The following is a 25,885-nucleotide window of genomic DNA, read 5'->3' on the forward strand; positions in this document are numbered from 1 at the left end:
CTAAGCTTTAGGTTTATATAAGGTGGTATGAACCTTTAATAACTCAACATTGGCTCAGGGACCTCTTCTTCTTGATTTCACACTTTTTAAAGCACATTTCCAGTGTGATAAACAAACAGAGTGTTGTATTTCACACTGGATACATTAAGCAGCATTGCATTCAAGGCTACCATAAATTTGAATTTTTGAAGCAGACTGGATGAAATACCTTCTTATTCCACAGTAATGTTTGCTTGTGACCGTGAAAAGCTTCAAACATGCTGCATATCAGATGTGTTCAAGGTCATAAACAAATCTAATATCTAACTACTTTTTTTTTTTAATCAAATGATTTTGGATCTCATGAGTAGAACCAAAGTTAACTTGTTTATCTGTAAAAGTCCCCATGCTCATAGCACAGCACAGTACAGACTCAGCAAGCTCAGCTCCTTAAGACATTAAGCATTATATAAGTTAGAAAGGCCAACCTTCAACCAGACAGGTTGATCTCTGGTGTATTATACTATAATACTGAATTCATTTGAACCTTCAGAAACACGTGCTATTAAAATGAGAGGAAATTATGCAGAATATACTACTGCAGATAAACTGATTTTATTGTCTTTTAAGCCTTGTCCACAGGGGGACGACCTTGGTCCCAGTCTCATGAATCTTTCGTTTGGTTTAACCCATTAGCCACATGGTTACATGAACCTCATATTTAACCACCAGCTAGGTGGTTTTCTCTGCAGAGGTATGTTTAATTCTTCTTTTGGAAAGAAAAAGCACATTTATATTACAATTCAGGCTAAGTGAAAAATTTGGCTGAGGATAAATGCCTAAAAGGAATTGTGTTATTTTATTTCTTTCATTGTGTGAATAAGGCCCTCTTAAATTGCTGAGCTCTGAAATATCAGGGGCACAGAGGGCTTTGAAAGTACACCCCAAACATCATTGTCATGGTCATATGGTTAACCGGCAGAAATGAAGGAACCATGAAAATGAAATTTCATGGACTGGACTTGCAGAAATTACTTTCAGCCGAAAGTTAGGTCGTTAAAGTATGGGTACAATGGTCTCATTCAAAATGCCAGATGTTTCATTCAAGATGTTTCTTCAAAAATATGTAATCACTTGAAATTGTAAGCTTGAAGGCAGTGGAGTATTGCAAGCAGGTGGTGGAGTTCTTTCTTTAATACCACAGCTTTAGGTCTGGACAATCTAAATGCACTGAACTCAATCAATATCTATAACGTCGTGAGCCAAACATCAATACGAGGCTCAGGCAGCTTCCCTGAGCTTTTATCATCAAGGCCCGCTCGCTTGGTGGACATCATGACTGTAATTAAAGTAATGATTTCATTGCATTCATCATTGTGTCCCCACTTGCCTTTTCCCCCATTACAGGCACAGTGATATACACACTCATACATACTACAGTACATAAGCAAGCCCTCCTGGCATCTACCCCCTCTTCATCTTCCTCTCTACCTCCTCCCCCACTCTCTTCATCTTTTCCTCCTCCTCTTTCCTTCAGCCCTTCTATTTTCTCCCCCGGTCAAACATAAGAGCACTCATCTGTCAGCTGTATGGATTTTCTGTCAAAGCCCAATACCTCTAGTGTCACTGCCCAGGTGACACGAAGAAATGTGTGTGTGTGTGTGTGTGTGTGTGGAAGGAGAGATGGGGGGTGGTAAGGGGGTTGAGTTGAAGGATAATGTGTGTGATGCCTCATTCAGGACATATTTTTCCTCTCGCTGGCTCTGGTAAGTAAAATATGGGAGGTCACGTGAGAGGCAGTAAGCCATAAAAGGAATATAGTTGACATGAATGAGGTCGAGCAGCCAACAAGATCATTCTCGTCAAAGATCACACTCCATCATGAGCAGCAGCATCCAATGGGGTTCCAGCGCTTGCTTCAATGTGATTCATAGCAGCTATGCAAGTCCTGCCCAGGATCTCCCTCTGGTGTGGAACAGCCCTTTCGATACAACTCGCACAGCTTAAGAAGTCATTTCAGTCCAGGAGCAGATTCATTTCTCTACACTGCTCGATCATGATGAGTGTGTGGGCTGCTGTTATATTCAAATAAACCATGAGCTGTGGGAAATTGTCTGTTTACAAACACAAAAGGCTACAGTCACGATTAATGGAAGCTAGGGATTGCTCATCTGAGCCTTCCATCCCCCACAAAGTAGAGCTTGTCTTACCTCCCTCCACCCATCACTCCCCCTCTCGATGAGAATAGCAGCAGAGCTGCATTTCCTGACTCAGTAGCGTGTATTACAGAGGGAGACTAAATCCCACTGAGGGGTACTGTGGTGTGGTGTGCTGAGTCAAGGACTCTGTTCAACCAGAGAGACGGACACCAGCTTCTTTAAAATACTGTATTTCTTGTCACCCTGTACAGCAAGATATGCATTTTATGTGCATTTCAGCGTGGAGAGACAGCCAAACTGTGTTTTAATACCACTGCAAAACATCATTTTCATCGAAATCCCTGAAAAGTCCAATTATGTTTCTGCATGTTTGCAAAATTGCTTGTGTGTTTAGCTGTGGAAGAAGCTTGAAAGGTTTTATTTTGGCCATCATCATTTTTTCCTGTTATAACTATGTGATTGCTGAGATCTGGAAACGTAGTGAAAACCTGAAAACTCTACAATGAACTATGATTTAGCACCAAACATGCAATCAGGCAGGTTGTGAACACGTGGCAACCTCCGCAGCTGTGAAGTGAAGCAAAGGCAGAAGTGCTAGACACTGCCTTTCTTCGAATGGCTACAAAACAAGTCAGTCTCGCTCATATTAAAATCTAACTTCACAGCAGAAATAAACATGTTTACAGCCTGGTAGAAAAACAAACTTGCTCACTATAGCTTATTTCTCTGTTCATGACAGCTGTACTGAGTCCGATTAGTTTTTTTAACTCACCCATTTAAATCATATTAAGTTTTAGAGTTATGCACATTTCACAGCGTGGACACATTAATTGACATTTGGGTGCCATTAAAGATGGCTTGTTTAAGCAATTAGACTTCATTCAGCCCACCTCAGCTCCACCCAAGCTCCAAATCTTTGCCCATTTTTAGATTAGCGGGGAGCTGACGGATGTAGGACTGCCAAAATGGCGATGACCAGCGCCACCACACCATGAGTTTCACAAGAGCTCTACAGAAACATGTGATGGTGACACCATGTATACCACGTCCATGTTTTATCCAGTCTATTGTTGCGATCTAGTCTGATCCAAAAGAGTACAAACTCACAGATGTTTGTAAATCATCTTAGCAACCTATGAACCTGGAAAATGAAAGGTAAAGTAACAGAAAAGGTGTTTTGTTCTGACAGAGCACAACAAAAGTCAATACAAAGCATGTAATATCTTCTTATCTGTCTTGTAGGTCAATAAAACGATTTCCTGCCATCCTGTGATGGAGGCAGCAAACAACACATAGTATTACAAATTTTATGACCTGTGACTGAAAATTTTCTGAGGGGCAGCCATGCACAACCCTGATACAGAACACAGTATACCGTCCAGTATCAGTGTTAGTTGTGAACAAATGAAAAGTAACCATTTTGAGAGATGAAAGTGAAGTAGACAAGTTCAATCCCCTTGTAGAGTAAACAAATTTATAGCAAAAAAGTGAATTAATGGGTGTTTCCATCCACTAGTGTTATAAGAATATTAGGTCTTGGACGCTTCAAAAAAATAAGCATAATTAAATCAAATCAGCAACAACAACAGTGTTTCGTGTGTGAATTTGAGCAATGTTAGTCTCCTCAGCACTCTAAAAACGTCTTATGTTTGCATGCTTGATGTTTTGTTTATTTTCTACTCAACTTCTGTTTCCACTTAGGTTTTCTTATGCTGCAATTGAAAATGTATTTAAAGCCATTTTTTTCCCATCCTTGAAAAGTGAGTGAATGTGAAGTGAGTAACATACCTCAACTGCAGCCTCATAGTCTGAGCCGTCAAGTAGAGTAACTTTAACAGGGACAGTCTTGGGCCGTTTGGTGGTTTTCTGGGGAGATTTGGAGGCTTTGCTAGGGGTCTTCTCAGAGCTATCATCTTCCCCGTGGTCCTCTGGAACCTAGGAGAGAGAAAATCCATCCTCTGAGTGGGTGAGCTTCAAGTCACTCTACTTTGTCTTCTTATATTTGAATTCTGCGTCTCATGAGAGCCATTTTGCACTTGTCTTGCAAAGTGATTTAAGGCCTAAATCTCTGATCGTGTGAAGCAATCATCAGATGCATGGATTATGGTGTGAGCTGGTGCTCTAAGATGTTAAGATGTTAAGTTACTGGCACAGGCAGAGGGGGCTAGCTGCCTTGCATATCAAACAGGAAGCCGGAAGGTCCCTGAGTGATTGAAAGACCTGAGTAAAATGATCTACAGCTGCTGTGAGTGTGAGTTCCACAGTGCTCCCACCTGATTGGTTCTCCTGAAGTCACCCTCCATTGCACTCTTCATCTCCCCAGCCAAAGCCTCCTCTGTTGTCATTGAAATGGATTGCAAGTCCTGAAAACCAGACAAACAAATTCAGTCAACATCAAATATTTCCCTGCTCTAAAAAACACTGTCCGCCTATGTACTCCTGATGGATTTGACTCTTGAGATGTAAGAAAAACACTTTTCCATCTGTACACAGCATAAGGAATCTTCACTTAAACTGACATTTCGGTCTGATGAATGGCCACAGATACCTGTGGCAACATCACATCCAATTTATTTTGCAGGCAGACAGCTACTGCGATGTATCTTTTAATTAACCTGCACTGCCATGCAGATTAAGCGTCTTTGTCACATGCATGGTCATTGCATTGTGCATCGAGAGATGCTGAAAGCAGGTAGTTCAGGCAGTGCTGGCTCACAGCCTCCCACAGGAGCACTCTGCATGAAGAGTGTTGGCTTCAGGACTCTCTCTTCTCACACTAGCAAAGGAGATAGCATAAATTACATCAGCCAGAGAGCCCTGCGGCACAGCAGAAGACAGCAGACACACCGAGATAGAGAAAGAGAAAGAGGGAGGGGAGCGGTGACAAGGAAGGAATGGGCACTGGAAATGTGACAACAATCTGAGGATGAGACAGGAGGAAGGAAAGAGTAGCGGAGAATAAAAGGCAGAGGTTATGAGGAGAGAGACACCAGGGAAGGGACAAGAGAGGGGGCTGGAGCGTGAGACATAACAATGCTGATACAATATTCGGGCAAACTGGAGACAGATGAGGCTGTCATTTGAAGGTGACCATTGCCATAGTGGACTCTTACACAACGCTCTGGATGACACGCAGTTACAATAGCTGATATTCAGATTAGTTGGTACAGCTAAGAGGAATGAATTACTCACGATAAAGTCCAGAGTCAATCTGTGGCTTTAGTATGAAAAGTGAGCATGGGGTCACGGGTTTAACATTCCTGAGTTGAGATTTTTAGAGGTAACACGGGGCATTTTCTTCCTAATTACAGTTTGTTTAGATTCTATACTTAGGCAAGTTCTTGAGAGGGATTGGATTGGGATGGGATAATGATGCAGAGTTTTATGTAGGTGTTATGTAGGTTCCTCTTCCCAATCTGGCAAAAACATAGGGTGGTTGTTTCTTGGCTCAAGTATATAATTTATCTTGGAGAATTCTCATTTTTCATTTTGAAGAGAAAGGCTGCATGCTTAAAATGTAAATTCCATAGTATAATGAAACAGTTTCTTAGTAACTCCAGGAAATGTGTTGACTAAGGCATGTGTAATATTGTTTAAAACCCAGAGAGCTCCATCTACTAAATTAATGACGACCTATAAAGTTTAAAACAGCCATAAAGACAACGTGGTTTTCATTTCATAGCAAACTATCATCAATTATTGATTCGAAAATGAAAACATCAGTTGCTCTAAATTTGTATCACACATACTGAGAAGACATTTCTAATGCAAATATTGAAACTTGAATGTGAAAAAAAGCATAAAGTAAGGCAAGAGGTTAATGAGCGGAAGGGATTAGTGAGGAGGGGACCAGGGAAGCTCTTATAAAAAGTACAACGCTTCCAGGGAAAACAGAGGCTTAAACTGGTCTAATAATGGACAATAAAGTGTAAACTGGGAAAAGATATGGTAATATTTCCCTACAAATAATAGGTCCTAATTAACAATTTTTCAGTCAACCAGCTGTCCCTGACATCCCTGTGTTTACAATTTGAGAGGCTGGAACACAGCACATCTCAGCTTTCATGATAGGTCAGCCTCCCTCTGCATAATGAAGCCAGATCAAAGACGAGTGCAGTCTGGCTCCAGAAAGGCGGCAGATGTCACCCTCACCACCATGTGAGTGTTCCTTTACAACTTTGAAGAGCCTGCAGGTTGTTTAATTAATCCAATTAATTATTGAATAATAATATAATTGATTTAAAACATATTCTCATTATGACTTTATATTATAGGCATGTTTTTCAAGTTAAAGTAGTCAAAATCAAGTTAGATTATACTTTCCAAACCAGATTCTGCGTTGATTTATGTTTAGGACTCATGTTTATGCAATGAAACACTGTCAAAGTCAGACAAGAGAAGAGCCAATTTACATTAATGCATATATATACAGTGCTCTGTTGGAATAATAATAACAAAACGCTGCATGGAGCTTACTGATGAGTGAACCTGTTCAATAAATACACACATCTCATCAAAAACATCCTCCCAGTAATCTAAAAACATCTCAAAGTCATAGTGTAGATTCACAAGTTCAGTACTACACAACTTTATCTATGTATTTTATTACAGGAGCGAATTATTCAATGTTATCATAAATTGACCTTCGATGGAATCCACTATTAATTATATGTTATTAATGTCATAGCACTGACACGTTTTATGGTTGGTCAGCTGGTCCATTGTCTGAAATGTCATACATACAGTCATAGTGATGGTGATAGTGTGTCATGTAGAACACACACCACATGGTAAGGCTGAGACTAAATCTACCCTGGGCCTTTCACTGCATGCTATCCCCTGACTCTCTCCAGATGTCACTTTGTAAGTAAAGCAAATATTCTTTCACCAAATCTCAATTTTCTAACAAAAATCATGGTCCCCAGTGGATGAACTGACTTTGAACTCCCATGTCTTTTCCTCGAATGTCACCATAGGGTTGACTACTGTGGTTCTGAGTAAACTAAAGCAGAGGCTCAGAGGATGAATAACTTTGGTGATCCCTTTTATGCAGCGCCATCATCAGTCCAAAATCTTTATGGGTTTCATTTGTGTCCAAAACATTTGTTTATAAACAAATACCTGCAGAACTAATGATATTCGTATTATTCACAAATGTACTTTTGGGTTTAGTGTAAATTACTAAGCAATATCAGCATGATAGCATTATCATTGTGAGCAAGTTAGCATGTTATCAGGCTGATGTTAGCAATTAGCTCAAAGCACAACAGTGCCTAACTGCCTCTTGTTTCACGGTAAAGTGTCCATATTTGCAAATGGACCCTGGCCCTCAGCAGTATTAGTTGTTTGGCTTTAGTTGAGAACAGTAGGTGCCAGTCTATCTCAACACTGTGGTGACCAGGGTCGAAGAGACCCATTGCTGCCTTCATAGACATAATAGATAGCTTGCCGTTGACGTTCCAATCTGCGTAAACAGACATCTGTGTCTCCAGACTAGAATATACTGACAATAACACCTGCATGAATAAAAATATTCTCTCAGACTATTTCTGGGCGTGTAGTATTTGTGGTGTTATCTTGGGGTTTAAAGTCTATACACCAGGATGAGTTGGGCAGAATGTGAGACCGACTCAGGCACTTCTGATGTACTTTGAGAGTGTTTCTAATTCTCCTTGATCAAGCGTCAATAAATAATACAGCATAAGACATCAGAGGCTCCTGAACACTTTCTTCCTTCCTGACCTCACCATTGACCTTTGACTTCAGCAATTTCTCCAGAACACTACTGAGAAACACAGAAAAGATTATCCAGATTCAATTCTTTTACCCTGACATCCATCTCTAATGTGATCTCATTCCCCTGACAAACACCAGTTCTCCCAAACATTTGCTCACACGAGCCAATCAGATCTGTCCACTATAACACCTTCACCCTGTGTGAATGTCAACTCCCATGAAGCAGCTGTCAGGAAAATGTATTAGTGAATCACAAGCAAACTTGAGAAGAATTTGAATAGATCAGTGTCAGAGACTTTGGGCCGCTCATTTCACACACATCATGATCGCGAGGCCAATCAATTGTTTCATTTGGGCCACTTTGTGATTCAATCACTCTGACTCCACATCATTTCCGGTCTTCGCACAACTAATCATCTGTGTGAGGGAGATGATGGAGAGATGTGTGAGATGCTGCAGCTGTTTAGACTCAAAATTCAGTAAAAAACAGTAATAGTCTTCAAACAGGCTACCATTAAAGGTCTCTACAAAATCATCTGGAGCCCTTTGGTTCATAAATTTCAAAAATCAAGAAAAGTCTCAGGGAAGTATAACAGCATCGAGGTGAGTGAATCCCTGAAAACAATGTGCAGAATTGAAGGCCTTCAATAATAACTGCATTATTTGAGTTGGCTTTTCTTTCAGTCAGAGAGAAATCTTTTAATTATACGTTAGAAGTTTATGGATCAACTTAACAGACTAGATGTGGGAAAGTGCCTATATTCAGATGGTTATATAGCAAATGGATATCATTTCAGTCAGTCACCACTGTGATACTGTACTACAAGTTTTAACTTAGGCTTGAGTCATAGAGCAACCAAAATAATCCCAGACAGCTTCCTCTCACCTACACTCCTGTCTGTTAATGCCTGTGTGGGTAGTTTTTTGTGTTTTTGTCCTAATGAAAACAGAACCTGTACCTGCAGCTCAGTAAAGGTCGCAGGAGTCCCATACTGATAGTAATTGTATCAGACATCAAGAGGCAGAATTCAATGCGATATTGATATAACAAAAGGGGAAGCTTTGCAGCCCATTCTTACTGTTTATCCACAGAGGCGAATGATCAGTATTCACTATGGTAAAGGCCCCGAACATCTATCTAACTAAAACTCATGTTTTCCTCTGTGCTAAGGTGATCATTTTCCATTCACCAATCAGAACTGAGCAACATATCAAATCGATAATAACCAGATCGGGATGACAGCTGATGCGTTAGGTTGCCAGGGTGATGTCTCTGTTGGTAAGATCTGATCAAACCAGAGCCAAGTTTTTGTTTTTGAAAGTTTTAATTAATTAATAATAACGTTAATAAATATAATACATTGCTGTTTATTGTTGTTCTAAACATTTCATGTTATAGAGACTCAGAAATGGCCTATGTGGGGGCTTTTAGGTTGATGTACTTTTTAGCAACATCCAGTAGCCTACTAGGACTGGTAAACTAATATTCGAATTTCGAATATTATTCGAATATGATAAAAATATGTATATTCGAACGTAAAAATGAATATTCGAATATTTACTATTTGCTCAGGGCAGCGCGCGCATTGATTCTCCTCCGTTGTGTCCCATGGTGCGTCCCTTACTGACCTGTAGGCTAGCTATCTGCAGTCACGTGACACAACAAGGAAGCACCCCATCCCGCTCCCCACCTCAATGAAGAGCAGGCTACACACCAGTGATCCCGATGAGCAGTACAGTTTTGCATAAATTGCACTGAAGTTACACTAAATGTAACATGTTGAACATGACGCTTGGATTTAGTTTGAAGACCGAAAATAAATCAGCGTTTGACTACCACTGGTCGTTTTTCTTGACATTTGGCAGTGCAACGCCCTCTGTTGGATATAACGGGGTACTGTTACAATACTGTTACAAGTCCTATTCTCCGCGGGGGGAAAATAATTAATTAATTAATTAATTAATTAAGAATATTCGAATATATTCGATATTCGGACCATTTTTTAAGACTAATATTCGAATTCAATTTCTGGGGAATGTTACCAGCCCTATAGCCTACATCAAGCAGATAACCACCTGATGAATCTTAGTCCAATATTTATTCTCCTTTGTTTGTTCTGTTTTTGGTCTCTACCAACTCCTGAAAGAAATATCTGATTCTCTAGCTGTTAAATGCTTCACTCTGTTCACCAGTTATTTGCTAACTGTGTCTGTCTGTCAGTTGTTGCTGGGCAGACAGTTGGTTTTTAGAGCTATTTTGCATGGCAAACCGAAAATTTGAGTGAGAGTGAACCAAGTGAATATGATCAGAAGACCAAAACCGTTACCCAAAACGATGAAGATGATATATCTTGACTGGTTTGTCACTATGAGTGACGTCTTTTACATTACAGGTGCTTTACTCTCCTCCATGTTGCTGCTGCTTCAAGACCCATGTGCCTTGACCACCCCAAAAACAAGAACAATATCATGAGAATCATAAACTCTTACAGGTGAAATCCACAGAAATACAGAAACGCAATCCACTGCAAAAGTTATGCAATAAATTAAATTTTTGCAGCTTCAAAGTTTCATTTTATCCTGAGTCAGGTGTCGAATCTCAATTACATATATATAATTTAATTACAAGTGTGGATTACATGTTTTCATTCAGTATATAATTTTCTAACCCTGGAATTCATCATGTTTCAATTCAGGAACCAAATAATTACTGCTTGTCTGTTTGTGCCATGGGCGAATTCCTCCCACTGCTACACCACCACCCTGACATTTGACCAGAATGTAAAAAAGCTCTATAATTATTATTCATTCAATTCATTTTTTTATTACATTTTATGTAAACATTATTTCCCTACAAGGAATATTTTTTTCTTCAAAGCCTTATCTGCATCACCAGAAGTTAAATTCTGCTTAAGAAGGTTACTGTCATTTAAAAAAAAAAAGAATTTGTCTCAACCTTAAATTGCAGGATGAAATCCCAGCCCAGACTGATCCTTAAAACATCCAAATTCCCCCTAAAATAAAAAGGATATAATCTGATCGTCTTGGCTGCTGGTAGCACACAAGATCCTTCAACACTAATCACATTTACCTGTATAAACCCTGCGATTTATTCAGAATGGGATGCAGCCATGAGTCATTTACTGTACACTTCCGAGGCTGACTGTAAAAACAGAGAGTGTACAGATGGTTACTGTATTAAAATATGAGAAACTTGTATTTCTCTGCAGTGAAGTACTTGCCTCCACATTTCAAACATTTTTCACATCATTGCACTTTGTTTAAAATATTTTTTACGGGTGAGAAGTAAAGATGATAAATCTAACGTCCATGATGTACAGCATCTCCGACTGTGAAATAGAACAGATTGTATCTATAGATCAAATGAATATGCTTTGTTTCCATTAGAAGTGTTGCCTACTGAAGCGTGCTACAAAACACCGCAGGAATCAATAAGATAAGCTAAGCTGATCAGCTATTGAAAATCTTTTAAGATAAGACACAGATAAGCAAGACTCAGCCTATAGTGAGTCAAAAACACACTGTCCTCATAGGCACACATACACATGCACACAGACTTCTCTATCACTGAGTGCTCTCATTCAGGACTCTGTCAACCTTGGCATGTCAGTCTATCTCTGGAGATGACCTCCTCTGCACTCTACATTTCAGAGTCAGTCCTGATACACAGTAATCATTACTGAGCAGCGCGGCTGTCCTGATGTAAGCCAGGATCAACCACAAGACTTTGAAACCGCACTCACTGAAGAGGAAAGAAGTCTCTGCAGAACGTCAACTCCTCTCCAACAAAAGGAAGCAAAATGCAGACAATGTGATGCCTGGAAAAAAACAATTGTCTGCAGTTGGGTCAGCTCAGATAAATTGTCAGATAGTAACGGACATGATGGCTGATCATCTAGGGCAGAATGATGTCCATGATGCACCATTCACCGCAGCCTGCCTGTGCTCATTTGTCTTCATGCCATCTCCCAAACAAAGAGTCTGTCAATTTAGAGGCCCCAAAAATGGATGCGTCTTCAGGCAGGCGTCACTTGCACGCATCGTTCATCAGCAGGTGGGCAGGAGAAATCTGTCAAATATATCATCTCAAAAATATGTCACAGTAGCGCAAGGGAAACACAGCTTGTGGACTTCTTTCGCACTTCACAGTTTGTTGTCAAGAAACTGTGCATGTGCTAACAGCGTCCAGTGTTCCAGTGTCTCCCTCCAGAGTGTGTTGGAAAAAAAAAAAAAAAAGGAAGTCTGGGGTGCAGCACGAGAGCAAAACAGTGACGATAGCAGAAGTCACAGTGTCATCGGCACCACCTCTTGTCACCATTTCTAAACTTTGCACGTAAAGTGTTGTGTACTTGTACAGCTGGGCTCCAGAGATATTTTAAACTGATTTTAAACAACATATCAAAAGAAATCCCCATAAATATAGCTATTACTAAGCTATTACTGAATAATAACCCAATCAGATTGAAAAAACAACTATTTGTGTGAGGTTTTAAAGCACTCATCAGCACAACAGAGCTGCCTCCCCCTCACTGTTGATGCCGCTGATTGCACCATTTTAGAGCTTTTAGATCAAACTGCAGCATTTATATATATATATATCCTTTTTTGACAGCTGTTATGGTGTTGTTATAAGAAAAACATCATCCTCTTTAGCATTTCTCACAACATCCCCCAAGACTTTTAGCCTCTATGTAGCATTTCACACTTGTTTCCACTTGGTCAACCTACTTGCAAAAGCAATATGTTTTCATACAAACCAGTGATTCCAGGAGCCTCCTTCATTGTCAAAGCTCTTGCATAACAAGAATAAAAGAAACAACTGAGGATGCTTAAAGAATCTGGTCACCTAAATTACACAAAAGAAAGTTTTCCCACTTAGAGGATAGTGAAAGTGTCTGGCTACACAGATAGTGGACGTGAAAAAGAATTTCATTTGTGGTGCTTAAGACCTTTTAAATTAGGGGTTTGAATAATTATGACAAACTAAACAGCTACACATCTTTCCAGAAACGATGTCCCAGTTTCTCAGGATCATCCACAGGCTGCAATTGTGCTGAGTGGCAAATAAAACTCTCTGTATGGCTAAATATCATGAGGGATAAGTAAGGAAAGATGAAAACATGGTTTTATTTGTTTTGTAATTACGGTTAACTGACCCTTAAATAAAAACACTGATTTAATAGGTTAATAGTTTAATATCATTCTTATTATTTTATTTTATTTTAGCAATGGCCCATTTAACCATAAAGTTCTGACTACAAAAAGTGTCATCAGCTTATGAACTGCTTCACTTACTGTGTAAGATAAGAATACGAGTTATAATAAAGTGATGACTTTTAAGGCTCATTTTTACAGAAAGGCTTTAATAAAACATATTTTTATCACCGCTCTTTGCTCTTCCTAATTGAAGCTTTTTAAAAATTTCTTTTTAATATTGCTGGATAATTAATCTCATAACTAAAACAAAGATAGTAGTAGTTGCAATAGTAGCATTAGTACTGTCGTCATGTATAATGTGCTGTCGAGAGGAGCATGCAGATAATGTGCTTACTGTGATCTCCAGGCAGTCTTCTTCCTTTGCCAAAACGTCTTTTGTGACTACATCATTTACAAAGATGAACAAAGCATGCCTCAAACTGTGCTCCTGTTAATTAGGCTATTCATTAATTTAGAGATTTAAAGGGATATTACTTGTGCTAAAAAAAAAGCCAGTTTGCTCCAACCAAACCATCTGTCTGCTTTCAGGACATTTTAATTATAACTGACTGTAAATATGGATCTGTGTCTCTCCTCTTTCTGCCAAGTGTAAAAGTATCCTTGTTGTTTTCCACGATGTTAATTGGACAGGTTGGCTGCCATAATGGGGAGTTTGGCACTTTTTGGAGGTTAATTCCTCTACATGGTGCCTTTAACTAGCACAAACAACAACCTCACTGTTTATCTTTAAACATCTTCACTGTAGAGGGACTGATGATCTGCCATGGCAACGGGCCAGGATTCAATAAAAATTCATAAATATCTATCGTTTTGTCAGGACCTCATCTTTAGATTACATCCTGTTAATGGTCTGATGCTGAAAAAACAAAAGTCCAAACATTCATTTCTATCTGTCACTCAGCTACAACATTCACAGTCATCCGTCTGACATCACAACAGATAGGCGCAAGCTATAGCACCGCTAAATGTGATTTAAAACATTCAGTTCCAAATATGCGAATAGATTCATTTCATCTACATCATCGCAAAACACAGTTTTACCTTTAAGCAAAACAAGAGTGTTGAAGTGTTTCCCAGAGCTTCCAATTTCAAATAGCTCTGCAGAAGGTAGCTCAAATATCTTAATCTATTTTTAACATAACTGAGATGTTGATGTCATCAGAAATGCAGAACAGTACGTTGTTTTTATCATTTCAGATGTAGACTAGAAGAGTGCACTCAATAGAGTTCAGATCGCTGCCAGGCAGCAGATGGTGAAACACCTACTGCAATGCCACCATAAGTGCCAGATGCAACCTGCAGAGATTTGCAAAAGTTTTAAAATGAGTTTTTGTATACTATGGTCTCAATTTGTGAAGGTTGAAATTCTGAATATTTTACACTTGATGCTGCCTATTGATAGATGGGAGCCTGCATGTCCCAATGGAAGTTGTGGCTCCACAGTTAACTCCAACCCATGTAATTGAATTTAATTCTAATTAGCACAAATTTTGCACATTTATAAAAAGCAAATTTCATGAAAATCATTGAAGGATTAAGGGAGTCACAGTTAATTTAATTTAAGGACAGCCACACAGAGCCATAGCATGACTGTTGACTTATTTATAATATAATATTTGTTTTACTTTTTGTATTCTGTCCTTACTGATTATTAGCATTATTAGCACATGTCATGCTAAATTACAGTATCTACACTGACAACCACAGAGGCCACCTACTGTATTAACCAATCACTGAACATCCCTCAATGAGCCTTGCCATTTTATCATGCAGCTCCCTCCACATCTTGGCTTTATAATCAGTGTTTCCCTTCTAATGGCATTCGCAGCCAGTCCATCAATCCTTGCTGGGCAGAAGCTGGCTCTTGGAAACCAGGTACAGGACGGTGGGGGCTGGGGAAGAAGTGGGAGTGGCGAGATGTCCTTGTTCAGTGGAAACCACATACACACTGTCTGCAAACCTTTGGCATTCAGCAGTCTTGGGCGGAGATTGCATAGCACGACTGTTAAGTCTGCTGCAAATCATGTCACACCACAACAGAGATAAATGATGCGACTTACGAACCAATGAGGCTGCAAGATCGTCCTCCCAAAGAGAAAGCAAGCTCAGAGGGAGTGGTGCTACCTGCATCGACAGTAAAAGCACTCTCTCAGGGGAAGGTTCTGCACTACAACAGGAAAATTACAAGGACTGGTAAAGTTTCTACACTCAACAACTGAAGTGCTAAGTTCCCCTTTTTGAGCCAATATAAAAAGACAGATTGCGTGATTGCGAACTTATCTGTGTCTGCTTCATTATCACTTGCAGTCAAAGAAGGTGCCGAATGAAAAACAAATCAGGCAGTGAAATCTCTCAAAATGATCTGTCAAAATGCACTGTTGATTTATGAGATGAATATCTTAAATATTGAATCAGTTTACACAAGTGGAAAAGCCAACCTCTTCTGTTCTTGACCACAAAGTAATCATACTTTCATTTAGTGAAGGGGTGGGGGGGATGTGTAACAAGGCATGAGAATATTACTGTTATAAATTTCTACTTGAGAGTAGGCACATTCATATTAGTCACAGGTCAATTTGTTGAAATATAATCTTGACTTAAATATCTGGATAATTTCAGTCAGGCTTCTTTAAGTTAGTCTGTTTTGGGTCAAGCAGTTTACCGGGACAGCTATGTTTATGTTTGGGGGTCCTATCAGAGTCAGTGTTGTGGATGGATGTATGTATTGATCGGCCCGTATTAAAGAGTTAACAACGTCAGCGGTGTCCTTCTTGCTCTCTAACAGGAGTACGCTCACGGGTGAAGTGTCCCCAGCACAACAGTTTTCCGTCATGATTCTCTAATAATTACATTAAAGGTCAAAAGCAAATTCAATTCCTATGACATGATTGGAGTACCCAGACTGCCAGATTTTAAAAAAAATCCCCCCTAAAAAATATTTTAAGAACCACCACTGTGCAGACACTCGTGTGGGTGACACTGATTGTGAGACATGTTGACATAATGTTGATACACTCACTGACAAACACAGTCCTGTCAGACGTGCTGCAGCAGTTTGCATAGTGAGACAGAGCAAGAGTGTATACTATAAATATCACTCTTTTTTTATACAACTCCATAGTGTGTGTGTGCAGTGTGTCAAATATTGCAATTTAATACATTAAACATCTCAAACTGCACCCTTAGAACTGACCATAGAGTGGAATCAGCACCTACTTGACACAGCCCCCACAGAAACAGTCACAAAGTTAATATTTCTTGCAGTGCTATTTCACTGATTCACTGGTATTGCTCTTATTCAGCATATTCGAGCAGCCTGGTGATTATCATGACCTTAGCTGGACAGAGTAAGTAAGAGCATTTTTTGTAATTGTTTATGTGATAATGAATAGAAATGAGAAAAGAATGAAGATAATGAAAGAAAAAAGCCCTACAACTCTTAGATTATACTTCACTCTATCACAACACTCAGTTAAACTGAAGACAACCATCTTTCTCACAGTCCTACAGTAAAAGCGCCGTCTGCATGCTCATAATGTACACACGGATGAATCCCCTCTTCCTTCAATGCACTTTTAAGGGCATTTACTTGCAAATAGACAAAGCAAAACACATCTTCCCTTGTCACCACAATGACAGGAAAATGACAGGCCCCAGCAGTGCAGTTCACTGTTTTTCTGTCTGACCAAAGAGCACAGTGTCACTACTAACGATGGTTAACACAGAGACATCATGCGTGCCTGTTTAAGATGCAGTTACCATGGGAACCCTAGCCTAACAGCATCTGTCAGGCATATCAAAATAAGACAAAGAAAAAGAGAATAAAAGAGAGAGAGAGCAGTCTGGAGGCACTATTTTTGCGAGCTGACACATACACAGAGAAGTAGAGGTGCACAATCACATGGCACTGTACTGACGAATTTGACAGTTCATGTAGAGGTGGGTGCACTGAAGTTGACACGGTGGAGACGGTGGTGGTGGGTGGAAGAGGATGACCAACAGTTATTATGTACGGAGGGATGTCAGCTTCTAGTCAGCTTTAAAATGGTTTGCCATGAACACAAAAGGTCAGTAAAACATGATGTAGATTTATAGTATGTGTGTCACAGTGGAGGGGCAAGAATATTTAAGATTATACTATTCAAATCAAATATGCAATACATGATTTACAATTTAGCTTCAATAAAAATGGTGGAGTGGATTCTCTTTTTATGACAGAGATCATTCTTATGACTTTTACTGCACTGTAAATCATCACTATGTAATCTCAGTTCAAGATATGTAATGTGAAATTATGCCAGAAGTCTTTAAATGTGGGACTTGTGAATGAAAAAAAATATTCAACTTAAAATAATAGTCTGTCTTTATAGGTATTATGAAAGTTAATCAGGAGTATGCAAACTTCTACAACTTCTACATAAAGTACTGAAGTCAAGTCTTTAATAAGTTTGTTTAACAAATATTCAGATTACGTTTACATTTTTTACGATGAAAGTCCATGGGAAGATTGTAAAAAAAAAAAAAAAGTTGAAGCCTGCTGTTCAACTCTTCAACACGTTGGGTCATCCTAACTTTCAAACTGAAATATATCTCAGACTTATCTTGTCATTGTCGTTGTCTCGGAAAAACTCAGTACATTTATATATTCTCAAGTTTTAGCCTCACCCTATCAGCAGATGTACTTTTTCTCATTTTAAATTGGAACACTGTCAGTCTCATCTTATGACTGTTTTTGATTTGTGGCTTAACATTTAATGATGGCAATAGAATATACCTTTTTCACACTGTGTTACCAGTCATCATTTTAATATGATGTTAGAGAGGAGATCGGCAGAAAATGGGATGTCTTGCTGAGTTAGACACTGTATCCTACAATGCATCATTTGTGATGATAATGCAAAAAGTGACAGTTTATTACATGCTGTTATCTTTAATATGCCTTTGAAAGCTCCTCTCACTTCTAAGCGACGTGAGTTTATCTTGTGGAGAATTCCAATTTGGCTGTGAACAGACCACTGGCCCCGCTTCAATGAGCTATTACAAATCGATCACACGATGACTTGAAATAGGACTCGGGGGAGAATCGTGTCGATTGTGTCCTACCTTAAACAAGCATGCACAGAAACACACACATGCACACATAGACAAAAGTGTATCCTGCAGCTGTACAACATACAATCTAACCTTTACCCTTACAGCATGTGCATTGGTAACAGATTGCACAGAGGTCGCACATTGACCGAAAAGTAATGGAGTCACCGCCTGTGAATGCAGGGAGTACATCCGGTATATAACCTTGCTAGTCCCTCTATGTTTCAACTGAAGAGTTTTGCTTGAATGTCTGTTACAGCTTACCTGTCATAGATAAGAGCAAATGACTCTGTGTGAAATGTAGCATGTAATTTCATTACTGTAATACCTGCAGCTAAGCTCCTTGAACAACCTTGACAACATCCTAGAAAACAGGTATTCAATGTTTTTTACCTGTAGGTGTTTAACACAACATGCAGTCAAACAAAGAAGCTTTGCCCTTTAATGTGAACAAGCAAAAGTGCGTGACAGAGGAGCACCACACTGCATATAGTTGCACCATTGCATTGCACACCAGGGAGGCTGAAAGTGGAGCATGTGAAAGAAAGGGAAAATGAGACTGGAGGATGCATGGAGGGGCAGAACCACAGACGGACAGATGGATGGATTTAGGTCTAATTTGCCCCCCTGCTGGACTCTGCCCCCGCAAATTCAGAGTCTGGGAGTTACTCTAGCCTGTGGCGTGGCTGCATAGGAGCCAGATACACGAGGGCTGACAGTGTGTTTGAGTAGGATGGGGGACGAACAGAAGGATGCATTGCTGATAATGGGAATTTGTACAGTCTGACTTGTCTGTAGGTGTTGAAATAAAACTTGCTGAATGGTGCAGTTATGTAGGCTTTATTTGCTAGTAATTTCTCTTTGACATTTCTCTCTTTGCTGCACTTTTACTGTAATAGTTGTTATTTGTTTCTGTCCTTAAGAGGAAGGAAGTACTTTGGTTTATGGTTTTATGCTTCATGCAGATTGCTGTATCTGCTATAACTGTCAAAATATTATCTGTTTACACAGCAAAACAATATCAAATTTTAATTCACTTTGTCACATTATCCGAAATGCAGGGTTGAAGATAATTTTGCATTTTGAGAATAGAAATACACCGTAAAAAAATGACTCATTGTTTCATGACTGTGGTTTACAGCTGAGTCTTGAGTTACAGTTTTTTAAAATTGAGGACATTTAAAACCCATTGCAGAGACATTCAAGTAATGTTTTACACTCATATCCTAATTAACCAATTTATTATTATATATACAAATATATATTTGTGTATATACACATACAAAGAAAGCAATCCCATCCACTGAATTAAAGCCAGTTTTTTTTTTCATCTACTGAAAAAATGTGAAGTTTCTTTCTTAAATAAAATATTCTGCCAGTTTTTGGCCATCTCCAGTTTAATGGCCCACTTTCACAGAGTGCAATTCACACATTTATTAGACCTTTGGATTGCATGAGGCGCCCACGCCTGCCCCCTCTGCCACACCCGCGACAATACACTCCGTCTCCAATTAGCTCATTATCTTGAGCATCAGCTGTTAGCCTACAGCTCCACATAGAGAAATCACAATCCTCACGCACACTGCCATGTCCAAGAATAGGTTTGAACAATTGTAAGTGAGCTGTATGGGTACAGTGGAGCTGATCTGGCGCTATGTAATTCAGTAAGACGATAAGAAAAGGTGCACCTGCTGACTCTTTCTGCCTACTGGGCCTTGATATGCATGAAATAAAGGATGCCCTGATTCTATGCAGCTCATTAAAAAAGCCTGCCGACCATATTGGTCGGATTAAACCTCTGTGGTTACACCCTCTCCATCCGTCCTTGACACTTGAAGCACAAAGCGGTGTGTTTGCTGAGCACGCACAGCGCGCTTTTGTGCAAAAAAAAAAAAAAAAAGAAAGAAGCTTGTCACCGGTATGAAGCTGCTTTCCAATGTCATTTCATAACAACCGGCAAATGCAGCATGCACCTGTTCCGCTGTCATCAGCCAAACAAATAAAAAACGCATACCTGTCCTGTCAGGTCCGGGTGTCAAGCTTTTCAGTCCAGGTTCTGATCATTGAGATTGCAGGAAACTGGAAGACGGACGCCGCCACCGCCCCAGATGCGCCTTTTCTCCGCCGCGAGAGATGCAGCCCTGCAGGCTGGGACAGCAGACAGGCACAAGCCGGCAGGGATGGCTTATCGGTCGGCGAAGGGAGGAGAGTAGAGGGGCGTTTTCACGGTGTAAGCGAGGGAACTCCTTAGCGTCGTGCGTGATATGCGAGGACCGCTTCGTTTATGACACCTAGCGTCTCCTATCACTTGCTCTACTGGTTTTGGGGTCATCCTTTCTTTAAATCATAGTTCCACTAAATATAGTTAAACACAATTTGATCATTAGAATAAATAATAAATATCATCATCTTAATGAGTTTCCTGCCTCAGGACTGCACCACCTCCTCCTGTATTGATTGGTTTTATTTATAAGGGGCAGAGCACATTTGTACTCCCCAGATGTTACCTTAAAATGAAGATGGGAGAGCACCTGCTGAGCTGCTGGTCCAGAGCTTTTAGCAACGCACAATGCTGCAGCCTATCTGTGTCAAAGCCCCTTCAAATGTCTTTATGCACCTGTCAGCTCCAAACGCCCAGATGCAATGTGCATTTGACATCTTAATTGCACATCAATGCTATTGGCTTTTCAACTTGCAGTTGATGGAAAGAGTTATTGGCAGTCGTTGACATCAGGATTTAGGCCACAGAGAGCAATGCAATGTTAAAGTGAACTTATGCCTTGCTTTGACCACAACTGAGCAAAAGACATATTGTTGAATGGTCGTGCGTTATAATATTTTAGATCATTTATTGTGTTTTATTCACTTTCTGTTCTGTTGTGTTAGAAAAAAGCTCAGTTAGCAGTTTTATATTCACACACACAACCTTCTTAACCCCTGACATATATTACATTCAGGGGCAGTGTAAAATTGTCATACTGCCTGCATAGAGAAGCATGTTGAATGGATAAAGGCTAAGTGGGTGGGTATTGCATTGGTGACTCATAAGAACCTTCTGTGCTGAACGCCCTCTTTGGCTTTCAAGCACAAGTGTTCTGTTCAAATGCAAATATGCATACAGGAAAATCAATTCCTGTCACGCTCCAGTGGGTCTCCTCCAGTTGCTTACAGGATATGCTAAAATGAGCAGCGGAATGACTTCATTGCCATATGGGGAAGATTTTCTGGAGTGTAAGCTCATGCTATGTAGGATATATCTTCATTTTTATACATGTATTTAATGAGGGAAAAAAAATATTGAATAAACTGACTAGCAGATAGCCATGTTAACGTCATCAATGTCACACTTTTCTTGTGAGTGTAAGAAGCCAAAGTCTCTCCAAGAAGCTGTGAAGAGATTTCTCCACATGGTGGCAGTCATATTCCATCAACACACTCATAACACTCATAAGGGCAGTGTACAATGTACTCTAATGTAAACTGTATTTCTCACACATAACAATGTATACATTTTGCAGTTATTACTCTGTGCAGAGCCATAAATCTTTTTACTACTGTACTAAGTAGGCCTACCTTACATCATTTAAACTGCCATCTTGTATCATATGGTTGTATTTCCCTGAGGCACAGAAATTAAATATTTCTCTGGGAAGGATGAGAATGGGACTAAAGATAATATCACCATGTCCCCTTACACATGATGTATATATGCTGCATTTTTTAAGAGCAACCTCGACATCCCTGCTTTGTTGCCCCAACGGCAAAGAGCTATGCATCTTCTTCTTTTTTTAAATATACATATGCAACGTTATAGCTACTGATTTTCCTTTTGAGATATGAGAAGAGGTATCCAAGTGTTAAAGAAATTTCAGTTTCAGCACTGTCAGAGGAATGTTTTATTATTAACTTGAAGTAAATATATTATTAAATATAATGTCAGTTCATTCAACTTAAAATGTATGCATTTCATTTTCGACTTGAAGTCTTTTGCCCTGGAATTATGAATGAGTGTAATTCTGAGAGTTTATTTAACCATTTATGTATGATTAGTGTCTTTGCAGACTTCCCAGAGTTAAAGCCCTCAAAAAGACCCCTCTTTTTATAATTTAAAGACAACAGACATGAAACTTGCAGTGTGACTTTAATACATGTGAAGTGAAGTCATAGTTATTTCTCTTGGTATTATGTAAACCACTGTAACAAATTATGATGAAATATTAAAACCAGATTAAGGAGATAATCATAAATTATGAAAATAAAGTTGCAATTTTTAGAGAAAAGTTACAGGTTTCAACAATAAGTGCATTATCTGCTATCAGAAAAAAATGAAAACAGGTACATGTTGTTCGAGTCAAAAACCAGATGTGTTTTGAAGCAGCAGCTGGAGGCATTTTACACTAGTAATTCTTTTATGACATTTTTACTTAACTTTTTCACCAAAATGTTTTATTTTATTCTTGTGATATATACATATATATATGTATGTATGTATGCAATTTTGGAAATGTCAAATTTATTATTGTAACAATGGCCCTAATACTCATACAGATTTAGCTGCTACTCCAGTAATTTATTTGACAAAGTCACAGAAAGCAGCCTTCAGTGTTGCCAGGCAGATCTGTCCCTAACTTGAACTTTAATCCTCAATTTATTGAACTTGTTTATCTTAAAATAAATAAACTTAACTCAATTTTTTCAATTGATGAGCCAACGTTGGAGTTTTTAAGCTGAACCAGCTTGAAATGTTTTACAGAGAGAAAATGCTGGAATAAGATAAGATAATATGAGCCTTTACTCATGTCAAGAGGGAGAATTCAGTTCAGGACAGAAATAATCCCAGATAAATAAAGAAAGTAAAACAAATCAATAAATACTAAAAGGCATATGAAACTTAGAATAGAAATAAAAATAGAAAGTATACAATAGCAATTAAAGAAAAAGAAAGCGATTTGATGTGATTAGTCTATTACCATATGAACAGTACAGCAATATAACACACAATCAAATATAATATAGTATAGCACAAGCAGTATAGTATAGAATACACCACAGTTTCAGTTTCAGTCGGAATGGCTTTTTCTAATAAGTCTTCATTAAAAAATACAGGTCTTTCAGGTCTGTTTATGCTGAATATTTGCCAGTTAAATAGAACAATGGCACCAATCCCACTTACAGTTGAGTGTTAATCCGGTTGTAAGTGGTCAATTAAATGTTCTGTGTCAAATAATTAAACGAGAACACTAAAAGTGCAGGTTATAAATGTTGACTGGTGGAAAAACACCCACAGTGTGCTCCTGTCTCCTTGGATTACAGTTGTTTTTTCAGCTTCCCTGCTGTTTTGTTTATGAGTCCCTCAGCTCCTCATTTACGAGATAAGATGCAGAAAGTTTTGTTTCAAGTTTCAAGCCTTTAACTTCCATCAGCAATTTTTTATCCTGTTGAGTGCAACATTACGACCAACTACTGAGCACTTAAACCCAAGACAGAAGCCCTCGACCACATGTCTTTCTTTATGATTGACAGCTTGTGAACACTCAGACTCACCCGGGCTTATTAGATAAACGTCCAGAAAACCCATGTGACAGTTACTGATAAAGCTGCAGTAAAAAGCCAACAGGATCAGGTGAAGGTGGGGACTGACAGGGTAACCAAACACATTACTCAGATGATTTTCTTTTTTAACTGAGAACATCTTGTCAGTGAACATGCTTACACCTGTAGACCACAGACTTTGCTTACCCACTCCTTAACATGCTGCTCGTCCATCAGCACCATCTGACAGGCTGTGTACTATGTTCGTCCTCATTTCAAGACCACCAACCAACCTGCTTACTTCATCTGACTGCTGCCATCTCCTCCCCACTGAGGCTTTGCATAATTTAGGCTGAGCCAAAAACACTGAAAATGAATTCAACATCTGGATCTCAGTGAAATATTGCACTTATCATAGAGTTACAATGTGTGTGCTTTTTAAAAATCACACTGTACTGTATGCAGCTGTCTAGAACATGTGGCTTGTAACAGACTTTGGCTGAACCATTTACCATGAATTGAGTGTAATGGATGAAAACAGTACACATTTGTATTGAGATCCTGGGATGATTAAAATGATACTTTATATATGTTGAAGTGGTGATGTATGAGGTACTTATACATCATGTGAGGCACACAGTCAGTGTTTTTTGTACAGGGGAAAGCGATCAGCACATCCCCAGTTTGGAGAAGCAGACAGAGATCCTGGCACAGATAGTGTAGTGATAGTCTATGCACTGCTGTGCACAGGGTCAATAGAAAAAATGTATTTTAGCCACATTAAAAAAGGCCCACTGCAGAAAAATCATTTTTTTAGAAGAAGAAGAAGAAGATATACTTTATTAATCCCTCAATGGGGAAATTCTTTTTTCACTCTATTTTTTTTTTTATTTACATGCATTTTACCTGGACACACACACATGCAGTACAACGGCATAGACATGCAAATGTGGAAAGAGAGATGGTGGAGTGATGGGCAGCCAGCCAGACCAGCACCCAGTGAGAGGTTGGGGGGAGTCGGTGCCTTGCTCAAGGGCACCTCGGCAGTGCTTAGGAGGTGAACTGGCACCTCTCCAGCTACCAGTCCACCTTCCATATTTGGTCCATGTGGGACTTGAACCGGCCACCCTCCGGTTCCCAAGCCAAGCCAACTTTACTGGTTTATCTTGCCATCAGACAGCTTTTTACTTTGACACTAACCGTAGTACTTCCTACACATAAGACCGAATGTATTATTGTATTACATCATAGATCAGCTATTTGGATCAGAGTTACACTCCAGGAAAACTCTAACACGCACCAAAATTGAAATGAGTAGCAATGTGAAGTTTTATTTCAGACCAGTCTTGCAACTTTTTAACCCAAACTGCTAATCTGTGGTATAATACAGTGCACAGCACAGCAAGGAGCAGTGCATAGCTCTGCTTCTCTAGCAGGATTTCTGTCTGCTTCTCCAAAGTGGGGGCTGACAGGGGCTAACGTATATTGGCAATGTGTACTGAAGCAATAAAAGTAAGTGTGGTAGGATCAGAGGCTCTGCAGTTCTTCATATTAAAAACAATAAAAGATGAATTCATTGTGATCATTCAATTAGCTGGTGAATCAGAACATATGGTCTACCCAAGCAGTGCAGAGCTGAGCATAACATTTTTACAGCTCTTGGTAGTGACCAAGACACTGAGGGGGCATTCCTCATTTGCTCCTTGAGAGAGACAGGGAGTGAGAGGTGAAGAGCCTTCCAGAGAAACTTGATTAGAAAAACCTAGCAATAAAACCATGAGAGGGGGATCAAAGGAAGAATACATTTTATTTTATTTGAATAATTCATTTCTGTGCACTTTCCAACAAACTTTCTGGAGCCTCATTAAATAACCAGGCTTGACGAGGAGTTGACTGAAGTTGTGACATTATCCGAATAGCTTCACTTCTCTTTGGAACCTCCGAAAGTTTTTATTAATTTCACATGGATTCAGACTCTCTTTCTGCAGGACATAATTATATTACAGCCAAAAAATCAATATTTTAATCCTCCTGTTAAATCCCAGCAACGCATTCGTAAATTCTACAATACATGTTCCGTGGAGGATCAATGGAAACAATGAAGATGTATAGCTTTTGCTTTACTGTTGGGCCATAAATGTTTGATTAAT

At 39.3% G+C, this 25,885-nt stretch overlaps 1 protein-coding gene across 1 annotated transcript in view; it reads right to left on the reverse strand.

Moving 5' to 3' along the window:
• The window catches only part of LOC104919431 (band 4.1-like protein 1), a 40,496-nt gene extending 19,994 nt beyond the window's left edge, over positions 1-20,502 (reverse strand). Inside the window, exons 1-3 of the mRNA XM_019274682.2 lie at positions 20,218-20,502; positions 4,412-4,501; positions 3,927-4,073 (exon numbers count right to left, since the gene is read on the reverse strand). Of these exons, the coding sequence (XP_019130227.2) occupies positions 3,927-4,073; positions 4,412-4,483 (219 nt within the window). The 5' untranslated portion in view covers positions 4,484-4,501; positions 20,218-20,502. The remainder of the gene's footprint in view (positions 1-3,926; positions 4,074-4,411; positions 4,502-20,217) is intronic.
• Positions 20,503-25,885: the final 5,383 nt, after the last annotated feature.

The sequence above is a fragment of the Larimichthys crocea genome, chromosome XV, assembly GCF_000972845.2.
Source record: "Larimichthys crocea isolate SSNF chromosome XV, L_crocea_2.0, whole genome shotgun sequence".
In the NCBI taxonomy this organism is placed as follows: domain Eukaryota; kingdom Metazoa; phylum Chordata; class Actinopteri; family Sciaenidae; genus Larimichthys; species Larimichthys crocea.